This window comes from Ovis canadensis, chromosome 1 (assembly GCF_042477335.2).
Source record: "Ovis canadensis isolate MfBH-ARS-UI-01 breed Bighorn chromosome 1, ARS-UI_OviCan_v2, whole genome shotgun sequence".
NCBI classification, from domain to species: domain Eukaryota; kingdom Metazoa; phylum Chordata; class Mammalia; order Artiodactyla; family Bovidae; genus Ovis; species Ovis canadensis.
The window spans coordinates 19,642,687-19,660,476 of NC_091245.1; the positions used below are offsets into that span (position 1 = coordinate 19,642,687).

Below are 17,790 nucleotides of genomic sequence, written 5' to 3' on the forward strand. Positions count from 1 at the left end.
CGGGGCACCCCTCGCTCCCCAGCGCCCAGGAACCCTGGGCCCGAGGAGCTGTCAGGCTAACGAGGCTACCCCACCACCACTCCATCTGAGCGTGGCAGGCTGCGCCGCACGACTGGCTTCAGGTGGCTCTTCTTTAATTAATGGCATCCCAGGCTCTGCAGGGAGCTTCACCCCACAATGAATGGCCCTCTCTCATTAGAGGCAGGCCTGCCATGATGTATTCAGGGCGAGGGCCAGGATTCATTTCCCTGTCTGTGGGTTGGGGATGGGAGGGAGGGGAGGCAGCAGGGAGAGATTTATATCGAGTGACTTGGATTAGCTGCAGCTGAAACATGACCCCATCAACGCAAGCTGCCTTCTTGGGGCTAACCCGACGCACCTCTGCTGACGAGAGGGCTCTAGGGAAGCTAAAGGGAGGGCAGAAGGTCTGGTTCTTGTTCGCTCTGGGCTCAGGCTGCAGCTCAAAGGCCCAGAATTCCTATACAACCTCCAGAAGCCCCTCCCCAGCCCACCCACACACACGGTGTGCAGCGCAAGCCTGGCCTGACTCTGAGCTGATCTCGCCTTCCGAGAGCCTCTTCGTGGCCAGGAAGCTGACCCACGGGCTTCACAGCTCTATCAAAACGCTGACCATGGTAATCAGCTGTTTCTCTTGCTTTCTATGGGAAACACCCTCTCCCTACCTCAGAGGAGGAGTCCACAACATGGGAAGGCCCCACGTCTGCAGCTGTGTGGGCAGGACCCAAGTATGTGTGGCCATCTCAGACCTCGGGCTACCCAGTGCGCGGGAAAAGGCAGGCATCAGTCTGATGTGGAAACATGTTGGCAGTACCGCACTGCGCTGACCCCTTAGGCTGACCTCCCTCCAGGGTGGGGGAATCCTGAGCAACACTCCTTCTCTCCCCCAGGAGCCACCCCACAGCGATCATGAGACTGAGCAAGGTGGCCTGAGGTCTTCAAGGCAAAAAGGAAAACGTGGCCCATGCTTCCAATGTACTTCCCATAGCCCTGCAGAGGCTGCACTCTGCTAGCCATACAGGTGGTTTTAGGCCGTGGAGCTGGGTAGGTTTAGGCTGGCAGCAAATAGCACACAGGCCTAGAAACTTACCCTACAAATCCCATTAAACTTGCTGCTCAGTTTTGCTTGTGCTTGGGAGAAAAATCCTACTTCAGAGCCTGTCCTCCCATCCTCGGCCCTCTGAGAATGCCCAGTTCACTTAGAGAGATGGAGGGTGGGCCCTCAGCTGCTGCTGCCAGCCACTCAGAAGGCTGCTTTGCAGGCCTGCTGTGTCCCAGGGAGGCCAGGGCAGAATGCCTATCATCTGTACACACAGGCTCCATGTCGTCCACGCTTTCCCCGGCCCTCGTGGTGGAGCATTCATATATCCTTCCTTCCCTACTCAGAAAGAGATGTAGCTCAGTTCCGCTTTGCTAAGCCCTATTTGGCAATGTGTCTAAACACATGCAAACTTAATTAGTTCAGGAGGGGAGCCCAAGCGCTTGCAGTGACAGATAAAAGTATCAGGAAATGAGACAAGTCAGGACTGCCAGGGAGTTCTGACTCAAGCCCCTTCCCCCAACAGGCTGCTAATCAAAGGTGATACAGCTCCGTGCCGGAACCAACTGGCAAACCCATGGACAAGGTTCTCACGAGCTTAGAGACACGATGAGATGCCCCACGTGCTTTCAAGGATACTATAGGATAGAGGTGTCCAAAGTAATATTGGCAGTGGTTTCCTTAAAACAGATCTGAGGATTCATTCATCTGTAGATCAGCAAGGAGCCTCTCAGACAGCCCCAAGCCATCCCCCACCACACCTCCCTGCCAACCACATCCCCAGAGCAAAATGAACACAATGGTCCAGCCCTCCAACCAACACCAGCCCAGGTACCAGAAGCCCAGGGTGTCAGAGAACATCCCAAGGTTCTGTCACTCAGTGCAAACAAAAGAGAGGAGGAAGGGCACTCCCACCAAGCCCAAAGCCATGCTGGAAGACAGAAGCAGATGGGCAGATACCCAAGCGGTCAAACACGCAGCTTCCAGAGTTCAAAATCCCTGCTACAAAGTGGTTGCGTGCCCTTGACAACTTACTTACCTCTCAGTGCCCCAGTTTCCTCCCTCATGTGTTCAAAAATAATTTATTTCATAGGATTGCAGTAAGGATTAAATGAGATAATGCATAAATAGCACAGCAGGACTCCTGGTTTGTAGTAAGTAGTCAATAAATGCTGGCTATCTTTATTATCTGATGTCACTTTTCCAGAGCAGTTCTAGCCCTCAGTCCTGGGGACACAAATGTCTCAGAGAAAGCCCTTCACACTGCTCCTAGGACCAAGCCCCTTCTCCCTCACCCAGGCCCTTGCACCATCTCACCCAGTACCCACCCTGCAGGGCCCAAAATCCAGTGCTGGCAGGGGAACCCAGGAGCTTCTTGGCATGAGCAGTGCGGTCCTCTACCCCCTCACACTCAGTCTGGGGCAGGAGGAGCTGAGATTTTTTCTTCCATTCCATTCTCCCTGAATCCACTCACTACCACCTGCTGCCATTCTTCCTGGGCAGGGATTCTACAGGCCCACTCCATGCCTTTGTCGTCGTTTCTTGAACACACATTTACTGAACAATTACTACATGTCAGGCATTGTCCTGGGGTTATAATGGTGCACACAATCTAGGGAAAGAGACAGACAAGTCAAGGCAGCTACAACACAATTTCATGTATGAATAAGTACATGTACTCCAGGAACGTACAGGAAGGCACCTAAAAAATAGATGTTAGGAGGGATCCTTAGGAACTGGCCAGTTAGAGCACCTGGCTAGGGGTAGGGGGAGCCTGAGTACATAGAGAGCATCAAGAGATGAGGCTACAGAAATACACAAGAGCCTTGAAACCTTCCATAATCAGTGTGACTTTGCCTAGAGGACAAGGGGAAGCCTTGAAGGGTGTTAAGTGGGTATGATGTAATCTGCTACAATTAGGAGAAAGAAATGTAAGAAACAGGACAGCTGGAGAGACCAACGAGCAAGAAGACATTCGTAGGAATCCAAGAAGAACATGTGACCTGAACTAGGGCAGGAGTAGTGGGTTCGGAAAGAAGGCAACAACTTTGAGAAACCTCTGGGAGAAAGGATCAATAGGGTCTGGCAATTAACTGGTTATGGCTAGATGAGGGAACCAAGGAAGATTTTCAGTTTTCTGACAGAACTACTGAGTAGATGGTACCAGTGAGTCATTATTCAAGAAAATTCTGGAGGACAAGGTGTTGGGAGAAAAAATAACACCTGAGCTTTAAGTTTTAAGGCTTCCTTGACAGCTCAGCAGGTGAAGAATCCACCTGCAGTGGAGGAGACGTGGGTTCGATCCCTGGGTCAGGAAGATTCCTTGGAGGAGAGAATGGCAACCCACTCCAGTATTCTTGCCTGAAAAAGCCCATGGACAGAGGAGCCTGGCAGGCTACAGTTGATGGGGTCGCAAACAGTCAGACAGGACTGAGCAACTAAGCACAAGCTTTAAGGGTGTCTAGGTAAGACAGAGAAGAGGAGCTGGATATGAAGGCTCAGAGTTCAAATGGCAGAGGGAACAGATTCCTTTTCTCCAGTGGGATCACTGCTGCATGTCGGCTCCATTTCTCATATAGAGGAAAAGATGAGAAGACAGCGTACAGAGAATAGCTGAAGCTGAGAAATAGATGAGATCACTCCCATAAGTGTGAGTGTGTAGGATAAAAGGAAAAGACAGCTAGGAGAGAGATCAAAGAAATGCCAGTAGTTAAGAAACACCAAATTTAAGAGAAAAGGGAAAAAGAATCATAGAAAGGAAAGGGAAGGAAAAAGTCAGAGAAACAGGAGACATAAGTAGAGATGAAGAGTGCTTCAAGAAGGAGAAGTAGGCTGATGAAAGATGCCCAGAGGGCCCAGGATGACCCCCAGCAAGCCTTTCAAACTTCACCTACACATCCCACGAGATACTGTGTACCCCACAGAGTTCTCCCCGGCATGTGCTTCCTCTGCCATGGGACTTCTCTCCAGGGGACAGCACTCTCTGCTCTCCCACCGTCCTGGCTGTGAGACCCTCAGAAGTCCCTGTTGAGACTGTGTGCGTGTGTGCATGTGCGTGCGTGTGTGTGTGTGCGTGCACTAAGTCACTTCAACTGTATGCGTGTATGCGCACGTGCACGTGCATGCATTGTCACTTCAACTGTGTGTGTGTGCGCACGCGTGCGTGTGCTAAGTCACTTCAACTGTATCCACCTCTTTGTGACCCTATGAATGTGTGTGTGTGTGCGCTAAGTCACTTCAACTGTATCCACCTCTTTGTGACCCTATGAACTGTAGCCCACCAGGCTCCTCTGTCCATGGGGTTCTCCAGGCGAAAATACTGGAGAGGGTTGCCATGCTCTCCCTCCAGGGGATCTTCCTGACCCAGGGATCAAACCCACATCTCTTGTCTCCTGCATTGGCAGGTGAGTTCTTTACCACAAGTGCCACCTGGGAAGCCCAAGCCCCCGTTGAGTATGTATCCCCAAATCAAACAGTAAGTAGGATGATTTGAAAAGTGTCTTTTTTTTTCAGAGACAACGTTTGTCTGTACTTGAAACAAGAAGGGAGGGCTATGTAGTCTAGAATGGGTTCAATCATCTGAAAAAACAAAAGGAGTGTGAATTCAGGAGTGACTCTCACAGAGGTGCTTCCACCTGCCTCCTGACTGGGTCTTCGTCCTGATGGATTAAGAACAAAATAATACAAAAAATTTCATGTCCGAGTATTGAAGTAACTGAAATAGATCTCATTTTCTTTGGCTAGACAGCCTAATATTAAGAGCTCTCCCCCAGTTGCCATTCTTATAAATTATCATTATATTTTCAAAGAGTTTGCTACCCAGGTGGCTGAGTTTTTCGTTGCAAAATATTAGTTCAGATGGTCTCACACAAACTTCTGTTAAATGTTAAATATCTTTTGATCTCCAGACTTCCTGGTCCACATCTGCACAGCACCAACAGAGGGGTGCGGCATGCAAACTGCACAAGGAGAGCCGGGGAAACACCCAAGTCGAATGCCAGCCCTGCACTCACACACTTGGCCTCCAATGGCAGGAAAATGCCCTGCTCCCAAGCTGAGGGGAAGCTGCATGAGGGCCCTCCCGGCAGACCCGGAGTGGAACCCTGGACCCTGCTCCTCCACAGCGGGGTCTGAGAATCCTGACCCTCTCCTCCAAAGGGCCTCTTCCCCTGAGACACGGAGGCCCAGGTCCACCCTCATATCAGCTCTTCTTACCCCCCAGCCCACTCCACAACCCCCAGTCCTCCTGATCTGCTCCTCTTCTTAAACCCACATGCCACTGAGAAACCCTGTGGCCTAGCTTCTAAGCCACCTGTGCTGTTCAGCTGGCAGACCCAGCTCTCCAAACTACAGGCGAAAAGGCAAGCTCCGCAAAGGCAGCACCTGTGCAGGTGTCCATCCTCACTGCATCTTCCCTGTCCTCTCACCATGCCAAAGACGGAAGCCTTTTACAGAGACAACACAGAGCCCGGATAAGCAGAGGAGAGAGAATAAGGTGAAAGAACACTAAACTCTACAAGGAGCTTCAAGAAACAACAGGTAAGGCAAAGGAAAGGTATGTCAGGTAGGGAAGGCAAGCTGACCAAGAGCCAAGACTGCTACTGTCGTTTCTTAAAAAGGTTTAGAAGGAAAATGAAATCTGCACCCACTGTATTAAAACCCACCTGAGATGCTAAAGCTGAAACTCCAGTACTTTGGCCACCACATGCGAAGAGTTGACTCACTGGAAAAGACTCTGATGCTGGGAGGGATTGGGGGCAGGAGGAGAAGGGGACGACAGAGGATGAGATGGCTGGATGGCATCACTGACTCGATGGACGTGAGTCTGAGTGAACTCCGGGAGTTGGTGATGGACAGGGAGGCCTGGCGTGCTGTGATTCACGGGGTTGCAAAGAGTCGAACACAACTGAGGGACTGAACTGAACTGAGCGGAATCTGTGATGACAGCATCAAAACCCACGTAAACCTGAGTGTTACCCCATTCAGGTTGACAAAATATGGACACAAAATTAATTCGTCAGGATGGGGGGAGATTTCTTTTCTTCAGTGGGATTTCCACTGCCACTTCAGTCCCCATTTCTCAGTGCCACACTAATCAGGCCCTTTCCAACAAAAGTGATGTGAAGCTGGCTGCAGGGAGAGGGAGGCTGGTGCGGGCAGGGGGCAGGGGGAACAGCAATGAGGGGGAGCCGTGGCTCGGAGAGACTAGAGTGGGAAATGAAAATATTTGCTGAGTTCCTTAGACTTAGTTAAATTTGAAAATAGATGTCAAAACAAGAAGTGAGCCACATACTAACAAGTTGTTAGGTCAGTTTAACACCACCCTTGTCAGGCTCATCAGCAGGCTTTACTAGGCATGTGAGAAGGTGATGCTTCTGACGAGAGCCATCTGACAAGAGGCTCTGGGAACACGGAGAAGCTGTGCGCCGTCACGCAGCACTGCTTAGGTTTCCTCTCTGGCTGTTTTTATTTTGTTACACATTTAATTAAGAGCCTTCCCAGCAGTTACGAGGAACCCTGCTTCGAAAAGGCGGCCACAGAACTCTCCTCCCCCCACCCCTGCCACCAGACATCTGACTCCTCCCTGCACTCTCGCTTCCAGAGCTTGGCTGGCCTTCACGAGCCAGACCCACACCAGCTGCCAAAGTCAGCTCCAGTTATCTCTTTTGGAAGCTATGTGGCCTTAAGAATTTGATTATGCCTAGCTGGGTCTACCACTTTGAGCCTCAGGTTTTAATTTGGCTTTGTTTTCTCATCTATAAAAGAGAGATAACACCTCCTACCCAAGAAGACAGGTAGGAGGACTGAGAGACACACGGCATGTGCTCATTAACATTTTTTTAAATTGCACTTTATTACAGTCACTGCCACTTTCAAAAGGGTGTATTGTTTGTATTTGGTCCCTTAATTTCTTATTCCTGATTTGTTATCAATGTATCACTCTTTTTCCTTCCTTTTTATACCCTTGCCCCTTGCTTGTACCATGAGCTACCTCGAGAACAGAGATGGTGTCTATATTTGTTTGCCTTCTCAGAGGCCCTGGCACTTATGCTGGGGGAACACACTTCAACCTTCCATGCCTAGACAAGTTATGGATTTTAAGATTCTGCCAATCTAACTGGTTGCTTTGCCTTCATCTCCCAACTGATCTAATTTCTTCCATTTAATGAAATTCTTTTGGCATCATAGAGTAGTAATGTTATCATAGAAATATCAACTAAGAAATAAGATCAGAAACATAAAAATGTAGTTCTTGAAATTGATGTTAGCTGTCATTTTCACGTTTTTCCTTTTTTCCTTTATTCCCTCACTCCCTTAGTAGTTGAAATAAAAAAGTGAAACAGACTCTCCAGGAGGTAAAGGAAAAGAGTAACCCAGAAACTGCGCTCATTAACATCTGAGTTTCCTTTCACATGTGCTCTGATTCCCCAGCCCGATCCCTCTTCTTGATGACATCAGTTCCATCAAGATGCAAAGCAGCCTCCTGAGTCACCAAGATTTGTCCAGGGCTCACCATGCCAAGGCTTCCAATGCCAGCCTCTCCTCTCCTTGTCATGGAGAAACCGACCCCAAGCTTCAGAGGCCCAGCCAGATAGTCCCCAACATCACGTGCAGGAAAGCTCTCACATACGCATATAAGCACACCCATTCACGCCTATCACAGAAGATGCTGAAATTGGGTGTTTGGGACATGAACACAACAAAGAGAGGAAGCCACTGGGAGAGCGGGAGTCTCAGCTAACTAGAGAAACCAGGCCTCTGGCCTGGACCACACGAGCCCTAGAACCCTGGGTGTCAGCCTGTACTGTGCCCCACCCCGGATAGCTTCTCCTGGGTTGGAGCTCCCTCCCCAGGAGTCCCTTCTCACTTGAGTGCTCAGAGCTGCCCAGGATATGGAACGCCGTAAACCAGAGCAACAGCATTCTTCCTCCTCACCTTCTCCTCGGAACCCTTCCCTGACTCAGCTCTGCCTCCAGGCACAGCCCCTATTAAGTTCCCCAACAATGGGCGTCATCGGGCGCTCTGGAGCGTGTGGTATGCAGTCAGCGTGCGCACATGATCCAAGGCCCGGGGGAGACAGGTGTGCGGGCAAGTATGTGACCTGGGCCTGCTCTTCCTCCCACCTCACCTAGAGGGTTGGGTCCAATAGCAGGCTGGACAGCCACCCGGGTGCAGAACTTCACCTCAATGCCCAGCAAAAGGCAGAAAAAGGATCTTGGTGAGAAAATAATGCCTGAATTGGAAGGAAATGTCACTCCAGAGCCACAATTCCCCACCCCCACCAATACCCCATCTTACACTCAAAAACTCACACACATATACACACAGAATGCTCGTTGCTGCCTTCAGTCACAAAGAACACAGAGGTATCGATCCCATCAATCCTCAGCAAACAGCACCCCCCGCTCCCGACCTCCACCCTGCTTTCGTTCCCTGGGGACTTTCTGAAGCCAAGTATCCATGAGGGTAGACAAGAGGCAGAAGCGTCAACCCAGCAAAGGAACCAGCTCTGTCTTCCAGAACTGGGACAGGATCAGGAGACAAAGGAGAAAAAGCAGTGGGGACAAGGGAGGGAAAGAGGAGGCTGGTGACCCGGCAGCAGCATCCCTCTCCCATCTCCACCCTGGGCTCTCTGGGGATCATCAGGGCCTCACATCCCACATGAGAGCCTAACATAGCATCATGGTTAGGAAGATGGACCCTGGAGCCAGGTTGCCTGGGTCTTAATTCTGGCTCTGTGTGTCCCTGGGCAAGATACTTAACCTCTCTGCGCCTGAATGTCTTCATCTATAAAATAGGAATAATAAGAGTCCCAAGGGTTAGTAAATGAGTTACTATTTTTAAAGCATTTAGAAGAGTAAATACTATGTATTTGGTTTAGAAGAAAATTAAAAACCCTCTTTTAACTCCTTTCTTTCAGGGCAGTAACGTGTAGCCCACAATAGGAAGAGCTCTCCCAGCACAGGTAAGAAGGCCACAGCAGGGCTGGAAAGGTCCATCCAGAGGCAGAAGGCAGAGCTCCCAGCCCTCGTTCTGCCCAGGCAGCCCCCAGATCCAAGGACTGCCTGACCCAGCTGCCCTGTAGGCTTGGACATTTGAGACTGTGAAAGGCAAACCTGGTCCTGCAGGCTCCAAGCCCTGTCAGCAAAGGAGTCCTGCTCATACTCACATGACTTTTAAGTCCCAGTCTCCACAGGTGACAAAAATTGACTTGACGTTTGGATCTAAGAGGCCTTCCTTCGCCATCCACTCATCGACCCTCTGAAAAGTACACAACAAGAACAGATGAGATTTTCCTTTTTTTTTTTTTTTTACCCTGAGTCTCTGAAGAGCCACAACAGTGAAACGCAGATAAGCTGCTTGTAATCAGAGCAGGAGAAAACTGTAATCTTATGCTACCACAGCTCCACTCTGGGCTCTCAACCTTGGCTCAGAACTATGGAGGCCCTTGCAGGATGAACCCTGTAGGCAGATCCCATAAGCCCAAGTGCTGGAGGGGTGGGGGTGGAGGCAGGGAGCCCCTCCACTCTCCCAGAGCCTGGCAGCCCACCCTGGACAGGATAAGGACAGAAGCCAGTAGGTCAGTCCAAATACCTCTGGTCCTCAAACAAAGGTACTGCCTAGGACAGACACAGGCTGGCCTGGACCATGAGAACAGGCTGGAAGGAGGCCCCCAAGCAGGGAACGCCATAGGATCGTTCGCTTGTTTAGTCATTCCACCCTCCCACCAAATGTTTACTAACCAAATGCATTAATTTACTTATTCTCCAAATGAAGGTCAAGTTAACTTTCACCAAGAGGCTAGCAGAAGAGGCTCCTCTGCCGGGCTGTAGCCCCATTCTGACAACTGGGAGAGCACAGCCTGCTCCAGTCGCTAGAAATTCATCAACTGGCCCCAGAATCTGTATTTTTCTCCTCCTGGTTGGGGATTCAAATTCAGCAGAATCTTTTGAAGGCTGAGCTCAATTCCTAGACAGGGAAAAAAACTGCTCCTAAACACACTTTAAGTCTTTCTTCCCCTTCATCCCTTGGATCCGTTTTATTATTTGCACTCACACTGCAAGTACAAATACTAAAATCAGTATATAACGAGAGAATTATCATAAAGCATTCACGAAGCAGTGCCTACTTTTCAGAAGATCCCAGGCATGGGGCAAGAGTGCAGCAGATCACACCGCTGTGCCACTCACACAGGGGGATTATTTTTAAAGGCTATATCGCACAGTCGTTAGAAACTCGGGATTGAAAAATCAGACACATCTGGGTTCTAACCTTGGCTCTTCCATATCCTGGCTGTGTCACTGATGGGAAGTCATTTAAAAGTCATTTAACCCCTCTGAACTTCAGTTTCCTTCATCTATAAAACGAGGTAGGATGACTAACCTTACAGGGTTGTTTTGTGAATTATGTGTGATAATGGATTAAATGCCTACCTAAAAATAGACAGGAGGCTGGGAAGGCAAGGAAGACAGATCATCTTAATACAATATGACAGAGGCATCAATGGAGAAGCACCCAGGATGCCATCGGACCAAGAAGAGGTGGAGGCCAGCCCCACCTTTCACGGGGAAAGGCGTCAGAAAGGCTGCATAAAGATGCCTGAACTCATGGCTGGGTGGCTGAGTTTGCCTGACGGCTTGGAACATGGGACAGGAGGCAAAGGCACAGACATTCTGCGTCTGAGAAGCAACTGTCTATTTAAAGTCTGCCTTTCCCACCAGACTAACAGCACCATGAAGGCAGGGGCTCTTAGGTGTCTTATTCACTGTCCTAATCCCTGACCCAGCACGGTCCCTTCTCAATCTCTTGATAGAGATATGAGTAAGAAGTAATGTGACTGGAGTTCTGCAGTGACTGAAAGGAAGGGCAGGAACTGAGGCTGGGGGAGGCCAGACTGTGAAGGCCTTGTGTACCCAGCAGATAATGGACAGCCCATGATAACCCTGGGCTTCCTGGATCCTCAGAGGTTCTGGAGGTCTGGCCCAGCTGAAGCAGTCCTGGAGCAGGGGCGAGGGTCCCATGCAGTTTCATGGCCACGGCAGTCCTACCTCCTGGGACATCAGGGCCAGACTCTGCAGACCCTCTTCAGAGTCTGCACCCCAGAGCATCCTCTTCAGTGCAAGGGTCTCCCCGGCAGCTAAATTCTGGACCTTCCACTGCTGAATGTGTGTCTCCCAGGCCACTCTGGCCCCAGCCCTCGCACAGACACACACGCACACACACACATGCATGCACACACGCATCCTTTCCCTAGGGTGACCTAAAGAAAATCAGGAAGACATTACATAAGAAAAGAGGTAAGGCAAACCTGGAGCTCCCTAAGTCAGCTAATCTCGCTCCGGTTCACTGGCCTTAAATCCCCAAGGTAAGTGCCCCACCTGCTAGGGGGCTCCCCAACGCCCCAACTCCTGCACAGTGGTCCTGGAAAAGAGAGCAGGACAGGACAGGACTGTCAGGAGGCAACGCCCAGCAAGACCAGGCCTCTACCATGGGAAGCACTCGCTGCTCCTTGGAAGCTTAGGGCCAAGGCCATTCACTCATGCAGCAGGTATTCAGTGAGCAGCTTCTGCTACGAGGCTGTCCAGGGAAGTCATGTGTTTGGAATCAGGCCTGTCCTTTTCCTTCCCTTCTCTGTTTGAATGGAGAGATGGTTGGAGGGACCACCAAGACAACCCACAGTAGCCAGCCTTCCTGGCTACTGAAGGTGTGGAGAAGCCTAGTCTGAGATCGGCAAGAACAAATGTGTTGAACGAACACCCATCCGGCCAACTGCTCAAGGCCTTGGTTAGGATGAGGACTAGCTCCTCAGCTCTTTAACCAGCTCAGGGCTCATGGGAAAAAGCGGAGCCCAGACTGGTCTCCTCGAGCCCCCAGAGACTCCCTCAATGCGAGCAATCTGCCCTCTTCACCCACAAAGTACACTGAGACTGGGTGAGACGCAGACTCCTCTGAGCACCCTGTTTCAGGGTTGGCTTGGGGTCAGCAGGAGAAAGCCTCCTGAAGACCAACCTTCCCCTCAACCAGCACCACTTAGGAGAAAACTCCATAACCTCAACAGCCCTGGTTTGGTACTGGCCCAGAAAAAGCATCTTTCTCCCAAGATCCCAGCAAGAGACACTCCAGGGAAAAGCTGCCTGTCCCCTGGCCTCGCTCTGGGATGCTGGCTGGAAGACAGGGACGGAAGGGTCCCCTCTTTCTCCTTGAGTCTCGTCTTGAGAGCAGAGAGAGCAGTCCAGGCTGAGGAGACCCCTTAGTCATAAGGGTGAATCTCCCCACCCAAGAAGAGGGTCAGTGGGGCTGGAAGACACCTCAGAGCTCATCTTCTCCCAACCCTTCAAGAGCCTGACCAGCCACAGAGCCTGGGCCTCATGCTCCCTGAGATCAGAAACACACTCGGCTGCTGGGTGAGCCTAGACCTGTCTCTCTGGCCCTAGTTCCACCCTGAGGAGCCCCAGGAAACTCAGTCTGCGTTTCTCTCCTCCATGGGACAGGCCCTCTGGGCCCAAGAAAAAGATCTTCCTCCCTGCCACCACCCTGCTCCCTCCAGCGTAGGTGTGCTCTGCTGTCCCCCAGACACACGGCTTGCTCCTGTGATCAGGGCAGAGCTTGGGGCTTGCCGCTCTTGCTGCTGCTGCTGCTGCTGCTGCTAAGTCGCTTCAGTCATGTCCGACTCTGTGTGACCGCATAGACAGAAGCCCACCAGGCTCCCCCGTCCCTGGGATTCTCTGGGCAAGAATACTGGAGTGGGTTGCTCTTAAGGATAAATAAAGCACCTAATGTGATCCACAGGCTTTTTCTCCTCTCCCCTCCCCCCAGAGAAGGAAGTTGCGGGGCGGGGAGGGGGGGGAGGGGGGGCTCTCTCCCTCTCTGAAAACCCCAGGCCAGCGGGGGGTGGGAGATGAGCTGAGGCCAAGCACGGCTTCCCAACTCCCTCAGGCTCGAGCACAAGAAGCAGCGTCTTAACCTTTTCCAGCTCCCCAAGGAGAACATCCCAGAAGTGTGGTCTCTGCCAAGGGTTCTAAAGCCTTTAATTTGATTTTCCTCACATAGGCAATTGTTGTAATTATTCTGATTAGGAATCATTACCCAGTGCAGCCTCCGCACCCCTGACAGGCACAATGCATCCAGCGGCAAGCTGCAGTGGGGCAGGCGGGCCGGCCGCACCTCCTGGAGGAGCTGACAGCAAACAAAAGCCATCAATGGGGAGTTCTGGGTGAGTTAATGAAGTGCTCACATGCCACAAGAAGCCAACACTAAAGCTAAACAAAAACACCTCGAGTCCCCGGGGCCGCCCGCAGTGCCGCAGCTCGGCTCCCCTGCTCCCAGCCGCCCGGCGCAGGCTGCCTGATAGTCGCCAGAGCCACCGGCCAGCAACAGCCTCGGGCTGCGAGCAGGCGGGGCCTCCACCGACTCCCGGGGGCGCACGGACATCTTGTCAGTAACCCTGATGGGAACAGCTGGAGATGACAGATCAATGGTTCAATACTCTCAACAGCATGTCACTGATGTGACAGCAAATGTTATTCTAATCAAGCCATAATCATAGTCAAATTACACGGCTACATTCTCAGGAGGGGAGGGAGAGGAAGGCGGCAGGAAGGGGTCAGAGGTCAGGAATTAAAGGTCACTCAACCTACCTCCAGCACTTGCTGCAGGCTTGGCTGACCATCCACCATGGCTTGAATAATCCCGGTGAGCTGAAAGGAAAGAGAAATAGCCTATGGGTGCAAACCGGGGACGCAGGGACTCAAAGCTGCACTGGAGTCTTTTCTGTTTTCCTCCTTCTACAGTAAAGCCTCTGACCTGCATAGCTGTAGGCTCCAAACCTGGCAGAAGCCTTGGGGATCACGCACCCCCACAACTTCCTGCCCCGAGATGGGGGCACGGGCTGGGTCTCAGACCTCTTTTCAGCTTTCATGTTGCAGAAAATCTGATTTTACACATCTTTTGTATTCAGTAGGTGCAATAACTCCTCCCGAATTACTGTGCTAGTAGTCCGCCAGGCTCCTCTGTCCATGGGGATTCTCCAGGCAAGAATACTAGAGCGGGCTGCCATGCCCTCCTCCAGGGAATCTTCCCAACTCAGGGATCAAATCCAGGTCTCCCCCATTGCAGGCAGATTCTTTACCAGCTGAGCCATCAAGGAAGCTATCAAGGCTTTAGTTTTCACGTAGGCTGAGGGATCTTTCCAACCCAGGGATTGAACCCAGGTCTCCCGCATTGCAGGTGAGTTCTTGACCATCCGAGTCACCAGGGAAGCCCAAGAATACTAAAGTGGGCAGCCTATGCCTTCTCCAGGAGAACTTGCTGACCTGGAAATCGAACCAGGGTCTCCTGCACTGCAGGCAGATTCTTTAGCAGCTGAGCTACCTGGGAAGCCCAAGTAAATTCACCTCCAGGCTCCTTAGGAGTTCCTGCAGAACTCAGGGAATGCCCGCACACGGGACCAGCACCTCTAGTTCCAAGTCCCCCTTTCTCTGAGCCTCGGTATCCAGCACTTCCCCCTCTGCACCACTGAAGGGCCAGGGTGCCCCCCAGGCATCCACCCTTCACCCTGCATTCCTGGGCCCTTGATACCAGCTGGCCAAGCAGGAAACTGGCACCTTCAGCAGAGGAAAAAACCTACAAACCTAGTCTAGGGGATTTCTCACTCAAGGGCCTCTGTTCCACCCAGGTCAGGCGTAGGTTCAAACCAGCTTGGTGCTTTGGTCTGCTTTATTTTGAAGTGGAAAATATCCCTCAAGTACAGACTAGAGAGGCTGCCTTCAGGGCCTGCAGCAGGAGGCCCCTGCACAGACGTGGACCCAGCTGGAAATCACCATGGCCGGCATCCTGGCCACTTCCAGACAGAGTAGCATCTCAGGCCTGCTTGGAAACTTCTCTTTTTTTTTAAGTGTGGGGGGTGGGGATTAAACTCCAATTAAACTATAATTATGTGTAATGAATACCAAATACCCAACTCACACAAACCGCTGGCTCTAAGAGGGAAGGTTATTTTCTCATAGTGACTTACACGGAATGGTAATACACACCTTTTAGGGAAGAAATTTTCATTTTAAGAACGCTGAGTTCCTCTAGGTGGGTTTCTGTAGTTCATCAAGTCATTATTAGGTGGTATTTTAAGGAAGTGTAAGGACACAGCCACTCTATTTTATATTCCAGAAACTGTTTTTATATTAATCTGTATTTTAATTGGGTAACAGCTGCTGCCTACAGACTTCCCATGGTCTAAAAGGAAAATAAATTAGAAAGATTAACTACACTGTTGTTTCGCGAGGCTTTAACCCACAGCATGCCCACCCGGCTGGCACTTCTACACCCTTTCCTTGCTTGGAAGACCAAAGAACTGCCCAGCAGAGGGAGGGCCTGAGCCAAAGAGAAGAAAAGGTGGTCCCTTGAGGGCTCGGGTGGGGATGGGGAAGAGCCCCAGGTTTGTAGCTTTCATCGTGGAGTGCTGAGACTTCTCCTTCCATTCAGTCAGCATCTACTGCTGGAAAGGCGGGGCCCCACTCAAGCAAGCAGGAATCCAGCAGTGAAGAAAGGCATGACAACCCTGCCATTGTGGAATCTGAGTTCTTGGCAGCCCAGTCCTGGCCCAGTCCAGTCGGCACCCAGAGCCACACTGAGCAGGCAGGGCCCTGTGTTTTATCTCGGCAGGGTCTGGAGCAGGCCTGTTGCCAACTCCAGGTCCCACAGCCAGATGCCTGGATGCACCCACTACTGCCCTTTCTCGCCCAGCTTCTCTCCTGCTAGGTTCTCCTAGGGCTGAGTCACATCCCCATGCCTGGCGCTGGGGCTTTGGATCAGGACAATCCTGGAAAAGAGGGCACACAGCCACTTGTCAGGGAAAGCCCCAGGGCCTGCTCACAGTCTCGTGTCCAGTCTGAGTTTCCCGAGGCAAGGTTGGGTCTCCTCCTCTTGGCTCCCACCAAGTGTCACTCAGATGAACTCTGAAGGGCTTCCAGAAAATCCCTCTTACACAGGAGACCAACAGCATCCTTGCCAAGAACCCTCGCTCCTTGGAGATGGGACTGAGGTCAGCACCTGCCCTAGGTCCCAGGAAAAGCACAACATCGAAAACAACCACTGAGGTGCTGACCTGCGGGGTCTCTCACCAAAGACTAGGCCCGCCTCCTGTCACTGTGGGGTGCAGGGGTGCAGACGGCCTCCAGAATTCTGGGGCTTTCTCACACTCCCCTGCAGTGGTCAGCAATCCTAGAATCATCAGCCTGGGAGGAGCCTAGTAAGCTTGGCTTCCTGCCTCTCTCCATGCTTCCCAAACCGCCTGTGGGCCAAGGCATGGCTTACAGCTTACAGCTAAGGGACTTGTACTCAACCCCCAGAGACACAGGGGCTTGAGATCCTTTCAGGAACAGGCCTCGCTCCCCTGCATTAACGCCTCCAACAATGGATCACATCTGATCAGCTCTGTCAAGGCACTTGATGAAGATGGTGGAGGGTGAAATTTAAGAAGTCAATCCCCGTACCTGATATCGACAACCTATAAGACATACCAGAAACTGTGAGGAAGAGAGAAAATATAATAAAATACATACTGGGAAGTGATACCTTAGGCCTAACCTAAATCTTTCACGCTGCTATTTAAGCCCATTCCCACTTGAGTTAATATATGTTTGTAAAAAGCTTTCACATTCTCACAATGAAAGGTACTAGAGCAAAGCCAAGTATTTATTAAGCTGAGAACCAGGGCTCACAGGCTAAACAGAGCTCAGAGACCTTAACCACTTAAAGCAGGAGAGGTGAGAGCAAGGATTAATGTGTGCTCTGTGGCTCCTTTCACTGAGGGATTACAGATTAACTCCCGCTTCCCCAGACTCAGAAACCACAAGGCGAGGGGCTTCTGACCCTGACTGATAACGTAACTGGTGACTGAGATCCCCTACCCGCACCAGAGCTCTGTCTGGGGACGAGTGGGCTTCCTCGTTCGTAAATACGGGCAACTACAGGAAGCAGCCCTGGATGCTCGCTGCCAATAGCGTGTCAGCATCCAGTGCTTTCTCCCTTCACAGTTTATCTCCAGCACAATCGTATTCTGACACCAAGACAGTTTGTTGATTACATAAGCACTTGTCTCTGGTGTGCAATCTGATAATCAGACCCACTCTTTCTCCTCAGACAAAGAGACCAATAAATCTCACCCTTTACAAGTACAGGTGCAAGACAAAGCCCTTTACTGGCATTTAGCAAAATGGGTATTTTTCCCTAGTTTGTTTTTTTTTTCCACAGTGACAACAATAACAAAAAGGACTGCACGTGGTCAGGGACTGTGCAGCAGCCCAGCTGCTACAGGCAGAGATGTAATGAGCTGGAGTGGATTCTAGAGGTGGTAGGAAAGGGCTTGGGAAGGAAGACAACACACCCCCATCCTGTTTCTGTCAGAACATCTCCAGGCAGCCTATCAACTGGGACTAAGAAAGGACCTCAAGAAGGCTAATGACATGCTCATCACTCAGACAGCGAGAGTGTCTGCACGCAGGCTGCAGACTCACTCGAGGCAGAACCCCTCTTCTGGCTGCCCAGCACTGAGCCCGTCTCGCTCCTAACACACGCATGTGCTTGCGCATGCACGCACACGGCCAGGGTTCTTTAAAAAAAAACTTCTGGTCCAAGAGAGAAAATCCTCCCGGGGGACCTGCTTAGAAAAATCTGGAGGTTTGGGGTTGTTCCTTACCCTTACCAATGAAAGATTCCTTGTGGCTGGAATGATCTCA

General features: G+C 51.2%; 1 protein-coding gene across 39 annotated transcripts in view; it reads right to left on the bottom strand.

The window, feature by feature from the left end:
* The window catches only part of ERI3 (ERI1 exoribonuclease family member 3), a 132,781-nt gene that overhangs the window by 77,375 nt on the left and 37,616 nt on the right, over positions 1-17,790 (bottom strand). For all 39 annotated transcript variants that reach the window (XR_011249344.1, XR_011249348.1, XR_011249195.1 and 36 more), the window contains 2 exons: positions 13,696-13,755; positions 9,228-9,319 (listed from right to left, as the gene is read on the bottom strand). Coding sequence is in view for 36 of the 39 variants with exons in the window: in XM_069553968.1 (XP_069410069.1) it covers positions 9,228-9,319; positions 13,696-13,755 (152 nt within the window). In the remaining 3 variants the exon portion in view is untranslated. The remainder of the gene's footprint in view (positions 1-9,227; positions 9,320-13,695; positions 13,756-17,790) is intronic.